Below are 22,648 nucleotides of genomic sequence, written 5' to 3'. Positions count from 1 at the left end.
GAGCTCAGTCTCTGCATCATTGCCACTTAGATTTGCTCCTCATTTTGTTCACATCTCTGTCCTCCCCTGTACAGTTATTATTATTGTGAATTTCTCAGGAAGTCTCCAACCATCTAGCAGCTGTGTGATTTGAGTGTGAGTGTTGTTGCATTTTGTTCTTGTACTGTATAGCATAGGGTTAATTCTTAGGCCTGGAAAGTTTTTGTAAATTTTGTAGAATTCATTTTGTCAGCCAATGGTAATAATAGTGTGTATCTGTAATTATTTATCTTGCATTAACTGAGCATTGCCCAGTGTTTTTCATTTCATCAGGGCTGACTTAGATAAATTTTCTCATGCTAATTTCGTGTTAATAGAGGCTATTGCAGTTAACCATATATTTAACCTGTTTTTGCCATTACATTATCCTTATGAGTCCTGAATGTTTTGTTGTTAGTTTGAGCATTAAACTTTAACTTCTAATTTTACCTAACTCTTTTGTTTTGAACCTGGAACTTTACGGGACAGTAGTGATTTTTTAGTATTCTCACTTAAAGTGTACATTATCTTTCTCTGTTCCGTAACAATATATATATATATATATATATATATATATATATATATATAAATATATATATATATATATATATATATATATATATATATATAAATATATATTGTCTTTGTCGGATTCTCCTATGGAGCTTTTCATCATCGTTTGGTGTTAGAGAGGGATGCCTTTAGGTGGTGGCGCCGATGTTGCCGGTTGGTGGAGCTGCTGGATTATTCAGACGTCCCTCACTTTCCTCATTATCCTCCAGAAGAAGGATGGTGGACTGCAGAAGAAAGGCAACTTCAGCCTGCCGTCCATTGCATTCACGTCCAGATGAGACTGGGGTTGCTGTTACTACTCCTACCCCTGCTCTTTTCCTTTTTATTTATTTCTTCTTACTCGTCTCAATCACCTTCGTTTCCTTTCTTTCTACTGAAATATCCTCATAATGTTTCCTTGTTACCATCTCCTCACATATTTCCGTAATGTGGGTGGCACCTGTTGTTATATCAAATCCCAATATGCAGTTGACACCATTTTAAACTTCACGCAGTTTTGATTACTCGCTGTATAAACTAAACAGTCAAAATATCACCAAATATATCTGTGTAGTTTATCGCTCCCCCAATGCTTCTTCTGAACCCAGTGTATTTGATTCCATTTCCACAAAGTTGAGCAACCTTAATCTTGCCCTTAACACCGAAATTACCATCTTTCGTGATTTTAACATACATAATGTTGAATGGTTATTGCACTCTGCCAGGACTGACGATGCTGATCTAGAGTGCGAGCTGTTTGCAGAATCGTTTAATCTCACGCAACTGGTAAAGCAACCAACCAGAATACCAGATAATCCTTATCATATTGCCCATCTTTTGGATCTGTTCCTGGCAAATAATCCAGATCAGCACAGGATAGAGGTATTGTCTCCACTTGGATCCTCTGACCACAATCTCATCAAAGCCTCATTAGTTAGCCCCCCCAAACCTCCCCATTCTGAACCTGTCAGGGTGACCCGATGGCACTTTGATAGGGGAAACTGGGATGAATTTAGAAATTATCTTGCTGACATTCCATGGCACTCATTCTTCTCTAGTGATCCCAATTCTACCCAATCTCGCATTTGCGATTTAATACTAGCTGGTATGGATTTATTCATACCAAGTCAACAATTCACTAAAAGATCGAACTCTCCAAAATGGTTTGATAGCAACTGTGCCAGAGCAACAGCCCAAAAGTCATCAGCATATAACTATTACTTGAAATCAAAAACATCTGAATAACTCTCTCAATTTAAAATTGCTAGAAACCATGCAAAAGCTGTATTAAATCTTGATAAATCAAACTTTCTTCAAAACCAAGCATCAAAACTACTTAACAACCCCAATGACAATAGAGTATTCTGGTCAACTCTCAATTCTTTCAATAATAACTTTAACAAGTCATCATCCATTCCCTCACTAAAATTTCCAGATGGCAACATTACAAATGACCCGCGTGAGAAAGCAGATATCTTTGCCAGTACATTTGCCAGAAATTCTACCTTAGGGGAAGCCAGCCAGAATGTCCCAGCACTAGAACTTGACTCTCCCGACATTGTTTCACTTAAAATACAGACAAGGTACGTGAAATCCATCCTAGACAATATACCTACCAACAAAGCTCCAGGCCCAGATGGAATTCCGCCAATTGTTTTGAAAAAGTGTTCCCCAGTACTTGCCTCTGTTCTTGCTATATTATTCAGACTATGCATACGTACCTCTTCATTCCCTAATTCATGGAAAGAAGCCAATATCCACCCAATTCCAAAGAAAGGAAGTTCCTCTGACCCCTCTGATTACAGACCAATAGCTGTCACATCTTCTCTCGGTAAGGTTTTTGAAACTGTAATTAATAAGCACATATAGTAGTTAAACATCTTGAATCCAACAACTGAATTAGTGATAGACAATATGGTTTTCGCCAAGAAAGGTCCACCATTGACATACTCAATCTCCTGACCCATACCATTCATCAATCAGTTGACCTACATGGTGAAACTAATGCAGTAGCCCTGGATATTTCTAAAGCTTTCGACAGAGTGTGGCGCCGTTCCCTGTTGTCCAAACTCCCTTGCTATGGACTAAACTCTTTTATTCCTTTGATTTCCTCATATCTCAGCAATAGAAAAATAAGAGTAAAAGTAGATGATGTATATTCCACTTTCCACTCAGTTAACGCCGGCATGCTGCAGGGAGTAGTTCTGGCACCAACCCTGTTCCTCGTTCATATTAATGATCTCTTATCTGTCACCCACAATCCCATCCATTCATATGTAGATGACTCAACACTTCATAATTCATTCACACTCTGACAACCATCTACAAAGTCCAGTATCTCTAACTTTCACCTCAGTACAGCCATCTCTTTAAATCAATACGATCAGTGAACGGGGACAAAATAACCTTGTCTTATTTAATGCTAGTAAAACTAAATATACACAATTTACTAATAGACAGGTATTGCCAGAATCATATATTACCTTCAGTGCTACAAATATTCGCGTTTCCAAAAGTATTGAAATTCTCAGCGTCTCGCTTAACAACGCCCTCAGCTGGACCTCTCATGTTAGATCACTTGCTAAAACCGCCTCAAAGAAACTTGGATTATTGTACAGAGTCCGTAATTTCTTCACTGACGAGCAGTTAGTTATAATTTATAAGTGTCATGTGCGCTTTCAGCTTGAATACTGCTCACCCGTGTGGAGTGGATGTGGAGAGGTTGCATTAAAACAAGTAGAAAAAATTCAGAACAAAGCTGTTAGAATTATTAATAACCCTGCTATTACTAATAAACTACCTCCCCTACAAGTAAGATGGAATGTTGCCTCCCTTGCTTTATTTTACAGATATTTCTACAGCAAATGCTCAGACGAAGTTGCGTCCATTGTGCCACCTCTCCATGCCTTCCATCATGCTACACGGGCAGCTGGCAGCGCTCATGACTGGAATGTCACTCAGCCATACTGCAGAACTTCTGCCTAGCAGAATTCTTTCATCCCCCGAACTGCATCTCTCTGGAACTCGTTTCCCCAGAGTTGTTTCCCTCCAAACTTCAAGTCTAACTGTTACAAATATTTTATGAACAGAGGACACCAGTAATCTGGTGCATGGATTTTTTTTTTTTATTCATTTGTTTTCCTTCTTCTGCTCTGTTATTAAAAAAAAAAAAATTGCCCTTGCATACCATTCATTTTCATTCTCTTTTAGGACCCAATAGAAGCCACACCGTGGGTGGGTGTGAGGGACGGGAGCTGGCAGCCTGATTCCTGTATCCAAATAGCCTCCTTCGTGACCAAGGCCAACGATACGCTCGACAAGGAGGACGTTTTGGGCTCTGAGGATTGTCTCTACCTCAATGTCTTCACTCCACGGGTAATAATAATCATCATCATCATCATCATCATCATCATTTAATCCTACGTTGCCCCATGAGGAGCGTAGGAGCCCGGGGCTAGGCCAGTTGGTCCTGACATTTAAAATGAGAGTAACGAGCCTCACTCATCTCTGAGTGGCATTACGTGAGCAATAAACCCCGACTACCCCTTGGATATAAACCTTCACCGGCTGAATCCGATTGGAGCGCCGTAATTACCCAGTAAACCAGCAGGCGGCAAAATTTTATTATATGGTTACCACTCAGAGTAGTAAATGGTCTCCTGGTGTACAGGAAACCATTTGGCTTGTCACTCAGTGTAAAGCCACCCACAGGCAGAAGGAAGAGGAAAGAATGAAGGAAAGACAGAAGAGGATGGAAGAAACGAAGGATGGAGGAAAGGAAAGGGCAGACACCCGAGAGGAGCACTATATTGAGTGAGTGTATAGTGAGCGCCCCCACCTACCCCATAATAATAATAATAATAATAATAATAATAATAATGATAATAATAAATATAAAAATAATAATACATTAATACATTTACTAGCGCTCGAAAGACGTTTGCACCTTTACAAGAGCCTGGGATATTATTCATATATAATCCAAAATCATCTGAGGTGGTGTCAGGAGGAGATACTACAATAATTCTTTTACCTTATCCTGGGGGGATTTTCGTCCTTTTTTTTTCGGCGAATTTCACATAGTTCAGTGGCAGAATACGATAAGGTTAGAGCTCTACGTCCTATCCCCAGAACTTCCTTTTTTTTTTTTTTCTTTTTTTTTTTATGTGACCGACTCTGGGCATAGGCTTCACAGCCTGCTTTCAAGGCCCAGTAGTCCTCCTATGTACCGCACACCTCTACATGTCACCACTTGTGACCTGTGCAATGTTCTTACGTTTGTCTCTCATAAAAACTCAGCATTCAAGATGGAGAGGTGTCAATATAGTCGAATCTGATGTGTGGGAACATAAATTATCATGTTCACCATCAGCCTAACTCGATTCCCACTTAACCCCTTCAAGCCGGAATAAGTTATTACAGTATATTCTATCACTTTAACTTGGTCTAAAATTGCCATCTCTTCATTTTGAACATAGCAAGGTATCAATAAATCAACACTAAAATATGATGCTGGTCACGAGGAAGTGTTAAGGAAAAGATATGAACCCATAGTATTGTTTTCTTCTGCCACTGGGCTACGTAATATAAGCTCTAAAAAGACGAAACTCTGTGCCAGGTTAAGGTGGAAAGAATGCAGCAGTTTCCTCTTGCCACAGTACTACGATACTTTGCAACTGTAGATGATTTTTAGTTATTTCTGTTAGTAAAGGGGCTGAAGAAGTTTGAAAAGTTTCCTTTCGCTAAAAAAAAAAATAAATAAATAAATGATCTGGAAGTAGGCCTAGGATAACAAGAATTTTCCTTGATAATTCAACATCTAAGTGAAATAGTTAAAACAAGAAGTAAAGTAGGATGTAGAAACAAAGGAAGATAAAAAAAAAATAGCACGTAAATTATCAGACGGGCTATCTAGTGCAAAAGGCCACACAATTAAGTCTTCAGTGCGATGACGTGTTAATAATTATATTCTTGCTCTTTTCAGAAACTTAAACTTTGTAGAGAGATTCCGAACTGGATGGGTTAAATTACATATAGCCATTATTTACCTCCCTTGCTACTGTTTAACCATTGAAAGTTTACTAAAATCGTCCGCAAGAAGAAAAAAAATATTAGACGATACGTCACCGGATGGATGGGGTTAACTGCGTATCATACATGTCTAGGTAAAATGATAGCCATAAAGACAGTGGTGGAAACTGTTAGGTAGAATGGTATCACTGGAATAACGAGAAGTAGGTAGATAAAGCCAAGGAGTTAATTCTACCCCTCTAACCATGCCCTCATCCCAACAGGGGTCCTAATAGTAGTAGTTGTAGTCCCAGGTTAATCTGGAATGTGAAGTCAATAGACTGCAGGGTGAAGATGCCCTTCTGCAGCACACCAGTCTCCTTGTGGAGAACAGGAGAGAATGAGAGACCAGTATAATCGGGCAGTGCGACCACCCGATTATTCAGTGCTACCACGTGAAGTTGTCACTCTCCAGCACAACCAACAAGTACACAGAGATATGCAAGTGCTAATATTCCGACATGGCGATGGGTATGTGGAAGGTTCCGCTAACATGTTCCTCCCACATATCCACCTCAGTCATATCATGTAACACCATGTAATTCCATTTACACCCCGTCTAACCTCATCTAACCATGCCCCCATCCCTGCAAAAATGCAGAGGAGGGATGCTTGTGCTGGCGCTCCTTCATGGTGGTGGGTATGTGGGAGATTCCGCTAGCACGTTCCCCTCACATGTCCTCCTCAACCATCTCATTTAGCATCATCTAACATCAACTAACTCTCGTCTAACCCCATCGAATCATCCTAACAGGTGCGCAGAGGAAGGATGCCTGTGCTGGTGTTCCTCCATGGGGGAGGGTACGCGGGTGGTTCTGCAAACAAATTCCCTCCATACGTTTTCCTGAACCATCCCGTCGTCCTTGTAGTTCCGCAGTTCAGACTTGGCACTTTGGGTCAGTCACTAGACACTTTCGCTGTCGTTTGTGCACTTATATATTTCAGAAAGGGTACCTCACATAGATTTTGAGAGTTTTTCATTTGACAGATATAGTGTCCTCCAGAATTAGCTAATTTTCTTTGTTTGTCTGTCTGTCTGTCTGTCTCTCTAATTACCTCACCCAGGACGGAGTCCGGCGAGGTATTATTTTTGGTCGAGTATCTTTGTTTGTTTCTTTGTTTGTTAGCAACATTACGGAAAAACGGCTGAATGAAATTACATGGAACTTTCAAGAAATATGGACACTGGTGAAAAGGAAGTGATTAAATTTTGGAGGTGATTGGGTGACCTAGAAAGGTCAAACTCAAGGTCACGGACTTTCAGAGGGCTTTAACTTGAAACCGCTTGAAGATAGAGATATTTCCTATTATCGACATACAGGAACTCCCATATGGGCTTTCATCTGACACCAAGACCTTTGACTGTGAGTGACCTTGAAAGGTCAAACTCATGGTCACGAATATCCAGGGGACCATAGCTAGAAACTGGTTGGAGATAGAGATATTTACTATTATCAACATGGGTTTTTAATTGGTACCATGACCTTTGACCTTAAGTGATCTTGAAAGTTCAAACTCAAGGTCACGGATAATAGGGGGCTATAACTCGAAATTGATTGAAGACAGCGATATTTCCTATTATCGAGAAGTCACATATGGGCTATAAGTAGGCTATAACTACGCATAGGGTAACTGAATTATCTAAACGTCTTCCAGACTAAAAGGTGAAACGCAAGGTCAAGGAATTTCACAGAGCTAGACGAAGTTAAAGTTAGGGAGATATTTTATTATTATCAACACTGGAACTCATTATGGCATATTTTACAAATAATTAGTACTGACAGATAACAAGTTCCATTTCTTTTGCGCCGTTACCTTTGACTTAAATTGTTTACTGACACTAAATATCAGTACCGGTTTAGTATTTAACAGCAATATAATAACTGCTGTCAGGCGAGGTTTGTTGTGCCTGGCACCACTTGTTTTTGGAAGGTTTGTCGAACAAGGAAAATGGATTGCTAAAATGGGGGGAAGGTAATAATAATCAAAGTTATCTTGGCAACTCAACTGTGAGACTGATAATACCGAGATAAGCGATGCAGCAGTAACTTAAAATATACTTTGCTGACAGTACTGTTAAGTGTAACCATTACAGTAAGATGGCGTCTATTAAAGTCTGTTATTGTTATACCTCACGATTTTATTAATCTTAGGAGAGACTTCGTGTAGTGAAGGATTAAAGATGATCGCCATTAACCTATTCTTCACGAGAGATTCTTCTTAAGCTGAATGAATTCGTCCATTTGTAACTACCCATCCATCATCCAATCCTTTTCTGCCCTATGAGGAGCGTAGGGACTCGGGCTACTGTAAACCAGTCTTGACACCGAAGACAAGGATGAAGAGTCACACTGGCCTCTAAGTGGTGTTACATAAGCAACAAATTGCTACCACCCGTCGTATGTAAATGCTTGTGGGTATCATCCGTTTGGAGTTCCTTATTCCATTAGATCATTAGGCGTCATCTGATTCTATGGTTACCACCCAGCGTAGTAAATGAATCGTAGGTTGCCGAAAACAATTTGGTTTGTCATTCATTTCAGAGTCACCTGAAGACAGCACTACATGAAGTAAGCGGATGGCGGGTGCCCCCATCTACCACCGTTTGTAACAATGAAACAAAAAGGTTATTGATGATGATGAAACAGAATTACGATGATATAGTAAGCTTAGTTTGATTATCTATCTATCTATCTATTGCTAAACGCCTTAATCCTGCAAGGAGTGGACACAAACAAATCGCTTCCATGCCACCCTGTCACCTGCCATTTCACTGCCCTGCTCCAAGCTCATACCCCCTTCTGTCATATACCTCTCCACTCCATCCCTCCATCTCATCCTCGGCCTCCCCCTCCCTCTCCCCCCCTCCACCTCACTCATATACACACTCCTTGTCAGCCTTGCATTCTCCATTCTCTCCACATGGCCAAACCACTTCAGTGTGTTCCTATTAATGCTTCCTATCACATCCACATTCACACCACAATGCTCCTTCACTTCCTCATTTGTCAGTCTGTCTCTCCATGTGACTCCACATGTTCCTCTCAAATAACTCATTTCCACTGCTCTCACTCTTGACTTCCGTCCCTCCACCAAGATCCAAGCTTCACTTCCATACGTCAGAGTTGGTATCACAATACTGTCACGTAGTAACTTTTTCGCTCCCATGCTCACTTCCCTGTTTCTTATCACAGCTTTCAAGGAACCAACAACCTTTCTTCCTTGTTGTACCCTTTCAAGCACTTCACCCTCTAAACTTCCATCCTTATTCATCACACTACCCAGGTACTTAAACGCACTCACATCTTCCATCTCCTCATCCAACCTCACTGTACATTCACTCACTTCACTTCTCTCGAAAACCATAACTTTACGCTTCCGTACATTCGCATTTAGATTCCGTTTCTTACACACTCTCCCAGACTCATCCATCAAGCCCTGCAGATCCCCTTCGTCTTCACCTACAGCACAGTATCATCTGCAAACAACAGTATAGGGAGTTTCCAAACACTGCCCTCTCTCATTAGCGGCCCTCCAACATCCACTGCCCTACCTTGTATCTCTTTTATAACTTCATCCATGTACAGATTGAACAGCCATGGAGACCTGACACATCCCTATTTCAGTCCAACCTTCAAATACAAAAATTCACTCAGTTCACTATCCACACGCACAGCAGCCTTAACATCCTCATACATACTCTTCACGGCATTCAACAAATTCCCACCTACTCTATAATTATATTCTTAATACTTTCCACAATCCTTGTCTATCCACCATGTCATATGCTTTCTCCAAATCCATGAAGGCCTCATACTTCTTTCCCTTCTCTAGAAACTTTTCCACTGAAGATCTAAGAATGAATATCTGATCTCTGTTTTTAGGGTAGCTCTACATTGAGTGGTATGTCAAATGAGTTCCTGTAAACCAGTAAAGCATTTACAACTCTGGGTGGTAACCTTATAACCAACCAACATGTGTTCCCTACGTGACAACAAGTGGGTTGGCGGAGGGTTAGTGCCCCTTCCCGGAAAACAACTAACTAAAAATACGAACAAGAAGCCTTGATAGTGATAATGAATATAATCATGATGTATTGGGACTAGGATGATGATGATGAGGATCAAATGAGACCACGTTGTATATATGTTTAAAAGCACAATCCTCCTTTCTTAAAACAGAGATAGGGAGAGGTTTCCCTTCCTCTGTACGGACCTGTTTGGCGGTATGCAGAGCAAAATACCGAAATAAGATGGAGGAATGGAGAGGAGAGGTATATGAAGGAGGGGAAAATGACCTAGAGAGAGAGAGAGCAGTTTGATGGCAGAGAACAGGGTAACTGAGGTGATTTGTTTGTGACCACCCTTTTAGGGATTTAAGCGTCTGGTTATGGATAGACAGTACCTATAAAAGGATAAGTCAACTGACGCCTAACATTGGAGTCATATATCTCGAAAGGAAAAAGGATCTTGTCTGTTAACATTATTTTCACTCCCAGGGTTCCTATCCACTGAAGACGCAGCCGCTCCAGGTAACGTGGGGCTCAAGGACCAGACCCAAGCACTGCAGTGGGTGCAGGACAACATATGTCGCTTTGGCGGCGACCCCACCCGCGTCACGCTCTTCGGCCAGAATTCTGGGGCCGCATCCACACACCTTCACATTCTCTCACCCAAATCAGCAGGTTTGCAGATTTATGGGAATTTTCAGTTCGATTACGGATTTTTAACGGGGTGGAGAGGCATATGCAAGAGGGGATTGTGAGTTGGACAGAGGTCACGTGGATGGCGGTGGGCAGGGTGATATGGAGGCCATTCTTTTGTGGCCACCCTTTCCGGGATTGAGCCATCTGGCTATAGATTGATATATACTGTATATTCTTATTCTAGCTCCTCCAGGTGATTTTAATCAGCTTAGAGAAATCAGGTTGTGAAGGGGTTATTGAAGGTAATATTTAACCTCTCTTGTTCGAAGCCTAGCCAAAGATGAATAAAATCTTCTGGAGATTGTGAGCACTCAGCAAAAACTACGTCTTCGAGCTATGGTGATAATTCCGTTTCAGGTCTCTTCTCGCGAGCCATTCTTCATTCCGGCACGGCCCTGAGTCCCTTTGCCCTGGGCGCGAGACACAGGGAGGTGGCGCTGGAGACTGCCCTTGCCCTGGCCTGCCCCAACACCTCAGACTCAGCAAGAATTATAGAGTGTCTACAGGAGGCCCCGGTTCACGAATTGGCTGTCCTCCCTGCTAAATATTACGTTGGTACTCTTTATCTTAGTCTCTGATAATTGCGTTCCGATTTCTCTTAACTGTTTTGGGGTTTTAACAGAATAATTCAGGTTTCATGCTAATTATTGTAAAGTTTTCTGCTTTATTTGTTTTTGCTAATTGAGTACTGTGGGCTTATTGGTGCAGTAGTTCGACACGTGGTCATGGTGCATAAGGAATGGACTCAATCTAAGGCTATCGTCCCTATTAATAATTAGGCTGAGCTTTATATTAGTTATTTCAAACTATTCTCCTCTTTGTTATGATACTGAAACCCCGGCTAAAAGTGCATCAGCATAACTCCCCAGCTCACATCCTGACCCTCGTCATTGCTAATTATGCTGGTTCTATTTTTTATATCTTTGTAATGGTTATCGTGAGGTTATTATTAGATATGTTGACCTTTTTACTATTTATTCAAACTTGTTACTGTTATTTTGAACTTAATGGTACAGTACTTTGATACCTCCCACTCTACCCAGGTCATAGATTGTATGTAGAATGTCGTAGCTCTCGTCTTTGCTAAAATTTATGTTGATACTGATTATTCTGAGCTTAATAGTGGTCATTACTAAGTTTTTAATAACTGATTTGAATTCGCGGAGTTTATTTATGTATGAATGATTGTCCCATCCGTTTCCTTGGGCATGCTGTTGATAGTTCTCCAACTTTGTACTTTCTCACCCCTTATTTCTGGATCCTATCTTATCCCAGCTTTAGGCGGGGAAGAGACTTATGATGATGATGATGATGATGATTTCGGCTTTTTACTTGTTATTTTGAACTTTTTTCACTGATTATTGTGAGTTTATTTACTGATTTAATTTCGGAAAAAAAGCAACGTATCGAGAGGAGTGCTTACTGTTGACTTTACTGGCAGAGATGGTTAATAAATCCAACATTTCTGGCGCCCCTCGTTGATGGAGACTTTCTTCCCGCCGCCCCTCACTTGATGCTGCGTGATGCCACTCACAACAGCGTGGACCTCATGACGGGGATCAACACTCATGACGGGAGCGTTGTTACTTATGGTTGGTTCTTAACTTATTCATGGTTGTTTCTGCACTTATTCATTGCTGGTTCACTTATTCATGGCTGGTTCTTCATTTACTCATGATTAGTTCTTCACTTACTCATGGTAGAATCCTCATTTTCTCATAATTGATTCATTACCTACTCATGGTTGTTTCGTCACTTACTCATGGCTGAATCGTCACTTAATCATGGATGGTTCTTCACTTACGCATGGTTGTTTCCACATTTACTCGTGGTTGGTCTCTCACTTACTCAAGGTTGGTTCTTCACGCACTCATAGTTGGTTAATCACTTAATCGTGGTTGGTTTATCACTTAATTATGGTTGGTTCTTTACTTACTCATGGTTGGTTCCTCATTTGCCTATGGTTCATTCTCCACTTACTCATGGTTAGTCTCTCACTCATGGTTGGTCTCTCACTTACTCATGGTTGGTCTCTCACTTACTCATGGTTGGTCTCACTTACCCATGGTTGGTCTCTCACTTACTCATGGTTGGTCTCTCACTTACTCATGGTTGGTCTCACTTACTCATGGTTGGTCTCACTTATTCATGGTTGGTCTCTCACTTACTCTCCCTCATTTGTTGTTTCCTTATTTACCAGTAGTCGGACCCTTTCTTACTGATAACTGGTTCCTGCCTCACTGATGATTGCTGCCTCATTTACTCAGGGTTAGTCCCTCACTTATAACTGATTCCTCATTTACTCATGACTGGTGCCTCATTTTTCATGTTTGGTCACTTACTCATTGTTGGTCTCTCGCTTACTCTATCACATTTGTGACAGCAAACTTCATTTATTGGTCTTCATCCTTATATTTATTTGTTTATTGTCAAAACTTGAGGGGACGAGGCATAGAACTACTAGAATGATGGTGATGATAAAGATGATGATGATGATGATTATGGTGATGATAAAGATGATAATGGTAATGATGACAAAGATTATAAAGATGATGATTATGAGTAATACGTTGAAAATGTTGATTCTCAAAGAGAATTTAAGTTGAATGTAGTTCTACCACTTCACTATAAGAATTCTCCCATAAGCTGAATTAACTCGTCAGACAATAGCAATAATAATATAGAACAATATGACATTCTCTCTCTCTCTCTCTCTCTCTCTCTCTCTCTCTCTCTCTCTGGCTCGCTTGGCGAGTGACAGATGTAAGGTAATGAGAGAAGCTGCCCTCTCTGTTTATCTCCTTCAGTACGGTGACGTGTTTTATTGCTTTATTCTTGCTACCTTTAGTCGATTATTCATCTCTGGAGAAACCTTTTGTTTTAAACAGGCAAATGGATGAAGAATTTAGTTTCCCCTGTTTGAAGTCTCACCAAAGCTGAACAGAACTGTCTTGAAATAGCGAGAAAAGAATGAAAAACATGTCGTAGGATTTAAGGGGTTTATAAGTATCAAGTCTCATTATCCTTATCCAACAGCGCTGTATAAGAATGAGGAGATAAGAGCAGAATTGGTTAACAATTTCGAGGAGATCGGCCCCATCAGCCTCCAGCTGCATAATACCAATCCTGCCACCACAACCAACTCTACCACCACCGACTGTGCCACCACAACCAACTCTACCATCACCACCAACACCTCCACCAACCTTGACATTGCCACAGCGATCTTCAACTACTATCTTGGTGGTGTGATAGTGGACGAGACGAACAGCGAAGAAGTAACGCAGGTAGTGAAATAAAGCAGAATTTGACATTATTTTTCGTCACGTTCTCATTTGCTATTAGTAAGATATGACTTAGAGAAAAAATCATGCCTAATAGTCTGTAACTCAGGAGAGGTCAAAATAATGTTTCACTTATAATTTATAAAACTCTTACTGTAATCTTACTCTCTTCATTCAACATCTCTTTCTCTTAATTATGAATTTAACTCTCTTAGGAAGGGAAATTTTTTGCTAGCGTCCCACCTCATTTCATATGCTATTCGCTATATTCTCATTCCAATACACGCCTTTTTAAATGTCTCGCTTCACATACTTGTTATATTTAATAACCTACTTGTACATCTTTGGACTTCTCACTTTCTTTATCCCACATTCTAATCTTTCATGACATTTAGCTGTATAATACACTGCTGTTGTCAGTTGTTATTCTTGTTGTTGTGCTTAACCTCGGTCTGCCTGACCGACAAGCAACTGCTTCCGCGGGGCCGTCCCACAGTTACAGCACAATATATACACTGTGTAGGGTCCAGATCCTCTTTGTAGTAGACAGCACATCACCAAGAAAATTTAGAGAAGTTTGGCTCTCGAGTGGACCCCGCAGATGCTTTACCCAAGGACACTGCGCCAGATCTTGTGGGCTTTTTTTTTCGCCTGATATTAGTAAAGCCTTAAAGCAGTCTCAAAGCCAGATAACAGTAATGAAATGTGGTCCCAGTATTACAAAGGAAATATTAACTGGGACTCTAAACTGGTCCTAGATGGCGCGCTCTCTGATGTCAGTTTACCTTCCAAGCTTTCGCATATCTAACAATCTATGCACCTTTTTCCTACCTTTCTAGCATTCGTATTTCTCGCAGTCTACGCACCTTTTCCTCTCCTATTATCTTTGTTACATTATATAATCTACAGCTCTTTTACTGCCTATTACTCCCGGCGTCACAGATTCTCTCAGATGTTAAAGTAGGTCCTCTTACTGCCGTCACATCTACTCCCACAGCTGTTCACTGACTACAACTTCGGCGTTCCAAGCGACCTCACAGCCCAGCTCCATGCACGAAACACGAACAGGAAGGTGTACACTTTTGAGTTCGTGTACAGGGGTCAGCATTCCGTGGCAGACCTGATGAAGCCCACAGTTGGCCAGCACTGTGAGTCTGTTTTCCTTCTAAACCATTTCAGGTCGATGACGTATTTTAGATTTCATTCATGCCATCCTCAGACTGTGTTTTACTTTTTTCCAGCTTGGGTGAGACTTTTCGAACTGGAAAGGTTAAATGTGGCAACAGATTTTTTGCCTTACATACGTGCTTCAGTTTGTTTGCCTGTGCTCATTTACTCTATTTGGTTTTCATATTAATCATTATAATTTATTTCATTCAATTAAAATACTCACTGTGTTGTATACTTGGCTACTGCTGCATTGTTAGGTTGTTTGGCCTATACTTAGTTATCATAGTTTGTTTACCCTATACTCAGTTACGGTGGTTGGTTAGTGTTTGCTCTGTATTCTGTTACTATTTTTTTTATCTTATACTGTAACAGTAGTTTTTTTTCCCTATTCCCAGTTACTGTAGCTTGCTTTACTTAATCCGCCCCGTCCCGTCGACGTATGGGTACGTTGCAACGATTTGCATTTGCCAGTCCCGGTGACGTACCAGTACGTCGTGCAATTGCAAAGTCCCTAATTTGCACAATTTTCAATATTCGAGCATGATTTTTCGTATGTATACACGGGACACCTTCCTCTATTCCTCTACAAGATGCCAAGCAGGGGCAATGCCTTACACCGCATAACCTCCCCCCTCCCCCCCTCATGCAATTGTCTTGGCAAAGGACCTGTTACCAGTGACCTGGCTAGTAAAGATATTCAGGGCCAGTGATTCCCCAATCGATGACAATGTAGAGGACTATGTTTACATAGCATTAGAAGAAGAAACAGTCAGAAATAATGATCAGGTAATGTGGCAAAAAAATGTCAGGTATGGTGATTAGTTAGTGAGTGAAACAATGCTTATAATGCCTTTATTACTGCTTGAAAACAAATATACTCTCATACTACATATACATTCGTACCAAGTAAATAAATAAATACCATTTATGAGTGGATAAAATAGTTACCCTCCCATAGAACTCGTTTTCTTTGGTGCCGCATGTTAGAAAACCCAGTCAGGTAAGGAGGAACTCCTACCTGGATTGGGTATTTTAAACCTCAGGTGAGCGATTTCTCTATGAATTTTCGATGTTTCTCACCAAAAGCGAAGGTTTTAGCCAAAAATAAATTTTTTCAAAAATACCTCGGGACTGGGGGATCTCGGAGGTGCGGAAAACCTCGGGACGTGACGGGTTAATTTGTAATCATTATTGTTTATTTGCCCTATACTTAGTTGCATCTCTGCGTGCCTTATAGTCGGTATTGTTTGTAGTTTGCTCCACACTTTTTTTTTCATTGTTTGTTGTTGTTTGCTCTGTCTCTAGTTCGTGTAATTTCCTCGCAGGGGTGACTAACGGTGATGACCTACTGTACCTGTTCTCCGGTGGGCCTTTCTACTCCCTATTCAACCTCACCTCCCCCGACGACCTCAAGGTTAGGGCCATCATGACGCAGCTCTGGGTCAACTTCGCCGCCACAGGGTAAGGATAAGGGCCTGAGTCTAGGTGGCATGGGAGGTTTCTTAGCAACTCTTTCTTAGCGATTTATTTTGTGTGTTGTGTTCTCTTGCCGGTTCTCTGTCATTTTATTCTTATTGAAGACTGTGAAGCAATTCTTACTAATTGATTTATTTTTGTAGTTTAGCTTATATTCTCTTGCCTGTTATTCATACTATTTAAGTATCTACGTAGTTTATTTCAGTAACATGCACGAGGATACTGAGATGAAGTGTGTAGAACAAATCGCTAAGGAAGAGGTGTTAAGAAATCTCTATGGCCATTTAGAATACCATCCTGAGGGGCTAGTTAGATTCTTCTCCTCCTACTCCTCCTCCTCCTCCTCCTCCTCCTCCTCCATTACTCGATTTCACTTCTTTTAACGTCTTTTTTCTTTTTCACTTCTCGTTGTGTATTTAGCCCTCCATCTCAGTTAAGGCAATTCTAGTATTTTCTTGCGTTTATCATCATAATTTCTCATTATTATTATTATTATTATTATTAGTCATAGTAGTAGTAGTAGTAGTAGTAGTAGTAATACTAGTTGTAGTAGTAGTAGTAGTAGTAGTAGTAGCAGTAGCAGTAGTAGTACTCTTTGCATTATTGTTATTATTCCCATTATTGTTACTAGTGTCATTATTATTATTGTTATTTTTATTATTATTATTATTAGTTGAAATAGTAACAGCTGATGGCAGCACAACACCCCCAGGAGGCAACAATGGAGGGGTACACAGGGCGCGCGCAACATCCAAGATTTATGGCCGTAAGTCCAATAGAGCCGCATGCCCCTACTCCCTGGAATGCACCCGGCGTGAACACCTCAGTCTGGGTGCATTATCCTTCCACAGGACCAACCTGCGTCAAGATCAGAGTGGAGCTAGAAAACTAGCTTCAAGCAGCATCTCAGCGATGGCCGGTAGCTGCGCACCTAAGGCAACGGCCTGTAGCTGTGCCCCTGCAACAGCCTGTAGCCATGCACCTGTGACAGCCAGTAGCTGCACACCTAACGCAATGGCCTGTAGCCGCGCCCCTAAGGCAACGGCCTGTAGCTGTGCCCCTGCAATGGCCAGTAGCTGTGCCCCTGCAACGGCCAGTAGCTGTGCAAAAGTGATGGTCAGTAGCCACGCCCTAAAGAGACGGCCAGTAGCTGCTCCTAATGGTGCTGTCCCCCCCTGCAGAACCCGTTACAGCCGGTTGCCGCATGCGGGGAGAGAATGGTACACCCTCTCTCCTTCTGCAGTTGCCTCGAGGGGCACGACACTGGTGACGGCCAGCAACCGCACCAGTAGGCAAGGGATCGCCTGTAACCACGTTTCGCCTACATGTCGCCCCTCATATGGGACTTCGGTGACAGCCAGTAGCCACGCCCACAGGCAGGTGACTGCCGGCAACCACACTTCGCCTGCGGTCCCATCAGGGAGTCGGGTCCAGGTGATGGCCAGCTGCCGCACCTGCGGGAAAGGGACGGCCTGTAGCCGCCCTCCTCCTGTTGCCCAAGGTACCTCGACGATGGCCAGTAGCCACGCCAAGGAGGGGCACCTCAAAAGCCCCTTGCCCCCTGTGACTCTGCAACCCAAGGAAGACCCTACAAGTCGGGCCCAGGTGACGGCCAGCTGCCGCACCTATGGGACAGGGATGGCCTGTAGCTGCCCTCCTCCCGTTGCCCAAGGGACCTCGACAATGGCTGGTAGCTGCGCCAGGGAGGGGTGTCCTAAAAGCGCCTCATCTCCTACGACTTCCCCACCTGGGGGAAACCCCTGTTTGAGCCACCCTTCCAGTGGCAGAACAAGTCCCACCCTTGGCTCCCCTACCCAAAGCAGTCTCCAGAAGGAACACCTCTCTATCCAGTACTGCTGGAGAGGACCCATCTTGACCACGGGGTTACACTCCATCCAGCTGGCACCAGAGGGAGACCCATGCCTCTCAGACTCCTGCCGCCCGCAACGCCACATTCCTACCCTGACGGCGAAGCAGCGGGAGCGAGACTGCAGCCAGCAGGTCCTCCATGCCGTCCCCAGAACCCCAGGGCGTGACCCCTCCAGTCCGGAGGAGGAGCAATGCCCTTCCCACACCGAGCGCCTGCAGGAATGCCTTCACAGAATCTTTGGCCTCAGTCCCGAGGGCCAGACTCCAGCACCAAGCCCCTCCAGTGCGGGAATCTTCAACACACATGACCGCAGCCCATCCCGGAGGATGACGCCTCCACGGATAGTCCCGTGGCCCCTTACCGAGAGCGCACCTGATGGGGTGCTGCCAACACTGGGCCGCCACCTGTGAGCCGCCTGCCCCCTCGCCTCGCTCTTGGTTGGCCTGCTTCCCTGCCCCATATCCCTATAGTGACAGTGACATCTCTCCCTGCCTGCAAGTGAAAATGAAAGTGACTGCCCGAGTGTCTAGCACAGGGACAGTAAAAGTGAAAGTGACTGCCCAAGTGACAGTGGTAAAGCAGCCCGAATATAGTGAGAGGTAAGAAAGACACTGCCAGTGCATACCGCGGAACAGTTATAGAAATAATGTGAGAAACCAGCAGCCATAGAATAAAAGTGTAGTTACAACTTGTCTCAAGATCACTTTCTGTTTGTCTGTCTGTCGGTATCCTGCGAGATACCTTTAACTTATAAATACCTGTCCATTCCAGTGACTTGCTTTTAGACAAAGTCTAGCTTCCTGTTTTCATAATGTGGTAACATACGTGTAAGGTTGTTGCTCTTTGTTTTTATGCCCTGTTCCTCTCATACTGTGTCTAAGCTCCGGTCTAGTAAAGGAACCCAGCTATACCTTAGGCGTTACTAGGACGGGAAGCCGACCTAATAAAGCCTAGCATAACATTATTTTTAATATTATTATTATTTAATCATGAATCATCATCATCATCATTTTAATAGTTTTATTACTCTCTTCTTCCTCTGTTTCTCTCCCCATACTGAATCTCAAACATGCCTTCCCTGCCCCCAGAAACCCGACCCCCAATGGTTCCTTTAGCTTCGAGTGGGAGGCGGTGGGTGAGGGGACGGGCCTTCCCCACCTAGACATTCAGCCGCAGCCGGTTATGAGAAATGACACGCGAAGACAGGTGAGAGAGAGAGAGAGAGAGAGAGAGAGAGAGAGAGAGAGAGAGAGAGAGAGAGAGAGAGACAGACAGACAGACAGACAGACAGACAGAGACAGACAGACAGACAGAGACAGACAGACAGAGACAGAGACAGACAGAGACAGAGAGACAGACAGAGACAGAGAGAGGGAGAGAAATATGGTGTGAGAAAATAGAGCGTTGCTGATATTAGTGAGTTATTATTGTTATTGCATAATAATAATAATAATGATAATAATAATAATAATAATAATAATAATAATAATATTATTATTATTATTATTATTATTATCATTATTATTGTTATTATTATTATTATTATTATTATTATTATTATTGTTATTATTATTATTATTATTATTATTATTATTATTATTATGATGATCTCAGTTGTTATTATGATTCATTTTCTTCTCTACACAGGTGCGAGAGTTTCTGAGATCACTCCTGTCAACTCATCAGCTCCTGTGCATTGAGGATTAAGAAGAAGAAAAACGCATCGATGAGTCTTACCGTGTCGAAGTCCTCTTATCTATCTCTCTACAGTCTATCTATCCATCTATCTATCTATCAGGCTTGTGTTGGAGGGGGAAGACTTCATTCACGTGGTGACACCAATATGGCCAGGTGGTGCAGTCCAGTTATACAAAAGTCTTTCATTCCCCTCCCAATCCCCTGTAAGGAGGATCGTGAGCTGTGAGTGGAGGACAACTTCAGCCTGCAGTCCACTTGTCTCACGTTCAGATAAGCCTGAGGTGGCAGCTGCAACTTCTATTGTCTATCTTTTTATCTATCTGTCTACCTATCTACTCTCTCCCTCTCTCTTTCGATCTATCTTTATTTTTTTTCTTTTTACCTATAGCCATGCGCCCTTATCTAGGAAGAGGTGTCCACAAACGAATTATAGTCACGTTTGGGGATGCTAGTACAGTATTAGTCTAGAAATGCATTTTACATTATTGGCAAAGGTATGTAGAGAAATTAAGACTGTTCAGCATTCCACGTTTTTTTATTTTGCCTTGTTTATTTTTTCTACATACAGTACACACACACGCTCAGGAGAAGGCTGCAACACACAAAGGGTGTCAGTCTGCACCACGCCACCCCCACCCCCTCACCCCTCCCCACGGGCCTCGCCACCCCACCCCTTCCCCCATCCCTCCTCATCTCCTTGGTGTGGAGTCAGGGGAGAGGGTAGCGGGGAGGGGGGAGATAACGGGGAGGGACGGAGGGAAGAGGAATAGGGTAGGTTGGCAGGGTACAAGTGTGTGCCCTGGATTAGGTAAACTATGACATTTTTAACTCGTTCATAATGATTACTATCTATTTTTGCCAGAGATACAGATAACAATGGAAGATAATTATTATTTTTATACATATATTCATCGGTATTTATTATATGACCTTTAAAAGTACATGAATCCTTATGCCGTATACTCCATGAGAATCTGTGTGACAGTTACTCGCAAAAACATCTTGACAAAAGACTTAACATTCAAGATTTTTTTTTTTTTTTTCGTGACTCCTGGTGCTGGGACAGTAATCTAACTCACTATTTCTTGACCAGATTTGATGCTGTGCTTTCCCAGTCACGAGTAAGTGTTTGTTGTTTATAAGATTCATATCACAGTATCAGGTATTCAATATAACCAAGTTCAGCTGACTGTATAAGAACCTGAGACAGCATTAGTGTGTTGCAGAGATCTACTGTTTGCTATACTATATAACCTTGTATTCTCTTGCTTGTTAAAGGCATTAACATGAATGAACAGGACTGTTAAATATTAGATGAAGTAATCTAGTAACCATGATGCATGACGCATCACACAGGCACTGTTCTTGGTTCATGCGTAGCCAAGTGCACACTCGTCAGCCATAGTTTCTCTGCACTCTTTTTCTCATCCCAGGTGTGGTAGGAAATCGTAGCTACGACTTCATATCAAAGAAAAACCTGTTGTTGGCACCGTGAAGCTTTTCTAGGCTTCACGAACAAGTGTCACTGCAAACGATTCTTCTTGCACGCTAACAAAGGTTCATAGTAAACACTGGAAAACATGCCATCGTTCGGTGTGAACTCCTGCTTGTCTCCTTCCAGTCAGAGTACGATAGGCGGTGGGCAAAAACTGTAACTCCTTAGTGTACCAGTCACTGTATTCGAGGACGTATTCCAGATGGCATGGGAGACTTCGTTGCACCTCGTCCTGAGCGATTTATACTGCTTATGTTCTACATTAACAAATTCCTATATGTAGTTTGCATCTTTTTAATACTGACCCAGTCTGCATCAGTAACATAAAAGAGGATACTGGGGTGCAGCGTGCAGAATAAATCGTCAAGGAATGTATTAGACAGCCTCTACAAGGCAGTAAGAACACAACCCTCAGAACCGCATAACGAAAGAACACTTATTCACAACTAGGAAAAGTACAGCGTGGAATTCCGGCCGGGAAATAAAGACAGGATCACTGTACTTTACTGTGATCCCGGTGCGAGCACCAGGCCTGTAGTCTCGTATGCTTACTGTATCCCCTGACACATTTTCTTACCGGTTTATTCCTAGGTATGACGCAGTAATATTCTCTTGTATGTTACGTGCAAATTATATCGATGTTATGTATGTACTGTGGCGGTGGGCTTGTGCACACCTGACACGCTCTGCTGCGCACATATGAAAGGTATTTTATGGGTCCTGAAGAGCAAATGATCTGTAGGGCTGAGATGTGTCCCGCCCCCACCCCATGCACCACACACAGGTACACTTCGGCAAGAGTTCCGACTGGACCACCTGGTTGCGGGATTTGGATAACGTGGCAGCAGCTCGCGCCTGTGTGTGTGTGTGTGTGTGTGTGTGTGTGTGTGTGTGTGTGTGTGTGTGTGCTCGCTCCCGGCGATTATTATTTTTTTTTTTTTCATTTAATCGGTAAGCTTCATCCTCCAAATTATATTATGTGGCCACTGTATTTAGCTATGATGTAGGATTGTGTGACTGTTTGGGATAACAGGCTGTGCACTATACTATTTATAAAGTCTGAGTTATGTAAAATAATTCCCTTGCTTTGTAGTGTGAACCACTATGCAGGTTGAGCTGTGGTTCACAAACGGAAGGCAAATTCACCCACAAATGGCGCGATGTTGGGGGAAGAGGGGAGTATGGGAGTGAGTGGCCAACAGTTATACATTCTTAGTCATTACAGCATAGTTATTAAGGTGCCAATGATATCCTGTATCCTAAATGATAAACCTGTTTATTTGTATTATCTTTATATATACCCAATTACA

General features: G+C 42.3%; 1 protein-coding gene across 1 annotated transcript in view; it reads left to right on the top strand.

Moving 5' to 3' along the window:
• The window catches only part of LOC145399054 (carboxylic ester hydrolase-like), a 137,745-nt gene extending 117,575 nt beyond the window's left edge, over positions 1–20,170 (top strand). Inside the window, exons 3-12 of the mRNA XM_080271791.1 lie at positions 3,781–3,945; positions 6,395–6,536; positions 10,139–10,324; positions 10,703–10,896; positions 11,787–11,937; positions 13,382–13,632; positions 14,627–14,777; positions 16,125–16,260; positions 19,234–19,351; positions 19,793–20,170. Of these exons, the coding sequence (XP_080127917.1) occupies positions 3,781–3,945; positions 6,395–6,536; positions 10,139–10,324; positions 10,703–10,896; positions 11,787–11,937; positions 13,382–13,632; positions 14,627–14,777; positions 16,125–16,260; positions 19,234–19,351; positions 19,793–19,852 (1,554 nt within the window). The 3' untranslated portion in view covers positions 19,853–20,170. The remainder of the gene's footprint in view (positions 1–3,780; positions 3,946–6,394; positions 6,537–10,138; positions 10,325–10,702; positions 10,897–11,786; positions 11,938–13,381; positions 13,633–14,626; positions 14,778–16,124; positions 16,261–19,233; positions 19,352–19,792) is intronic.
• Positions 20,171–22,648: the final 2,478 nt, after the last annotated feature.

Source organism: Coenobita brevimanus, chromosome 47, assembly GCF_032717465.1.
Source record: "Coenobita brevimanus isolate Jiangsu-jjx chromosome 47, ASM3271746v2, whole genome shotgun sequence".
In the NCBI taxonomy this organism is placed as follows: Eukaryota; Metazoa; Arthropoda; class Malacostraca; order Decapoda; family Coenobitidae; genus Coenobita; species Coenobita brevimanus.
The sequence above is the reverse complement of the archived record's forward strand: the minus strand, read 5'-3'. Positions and strand labels throughout refer to the sequence as shown.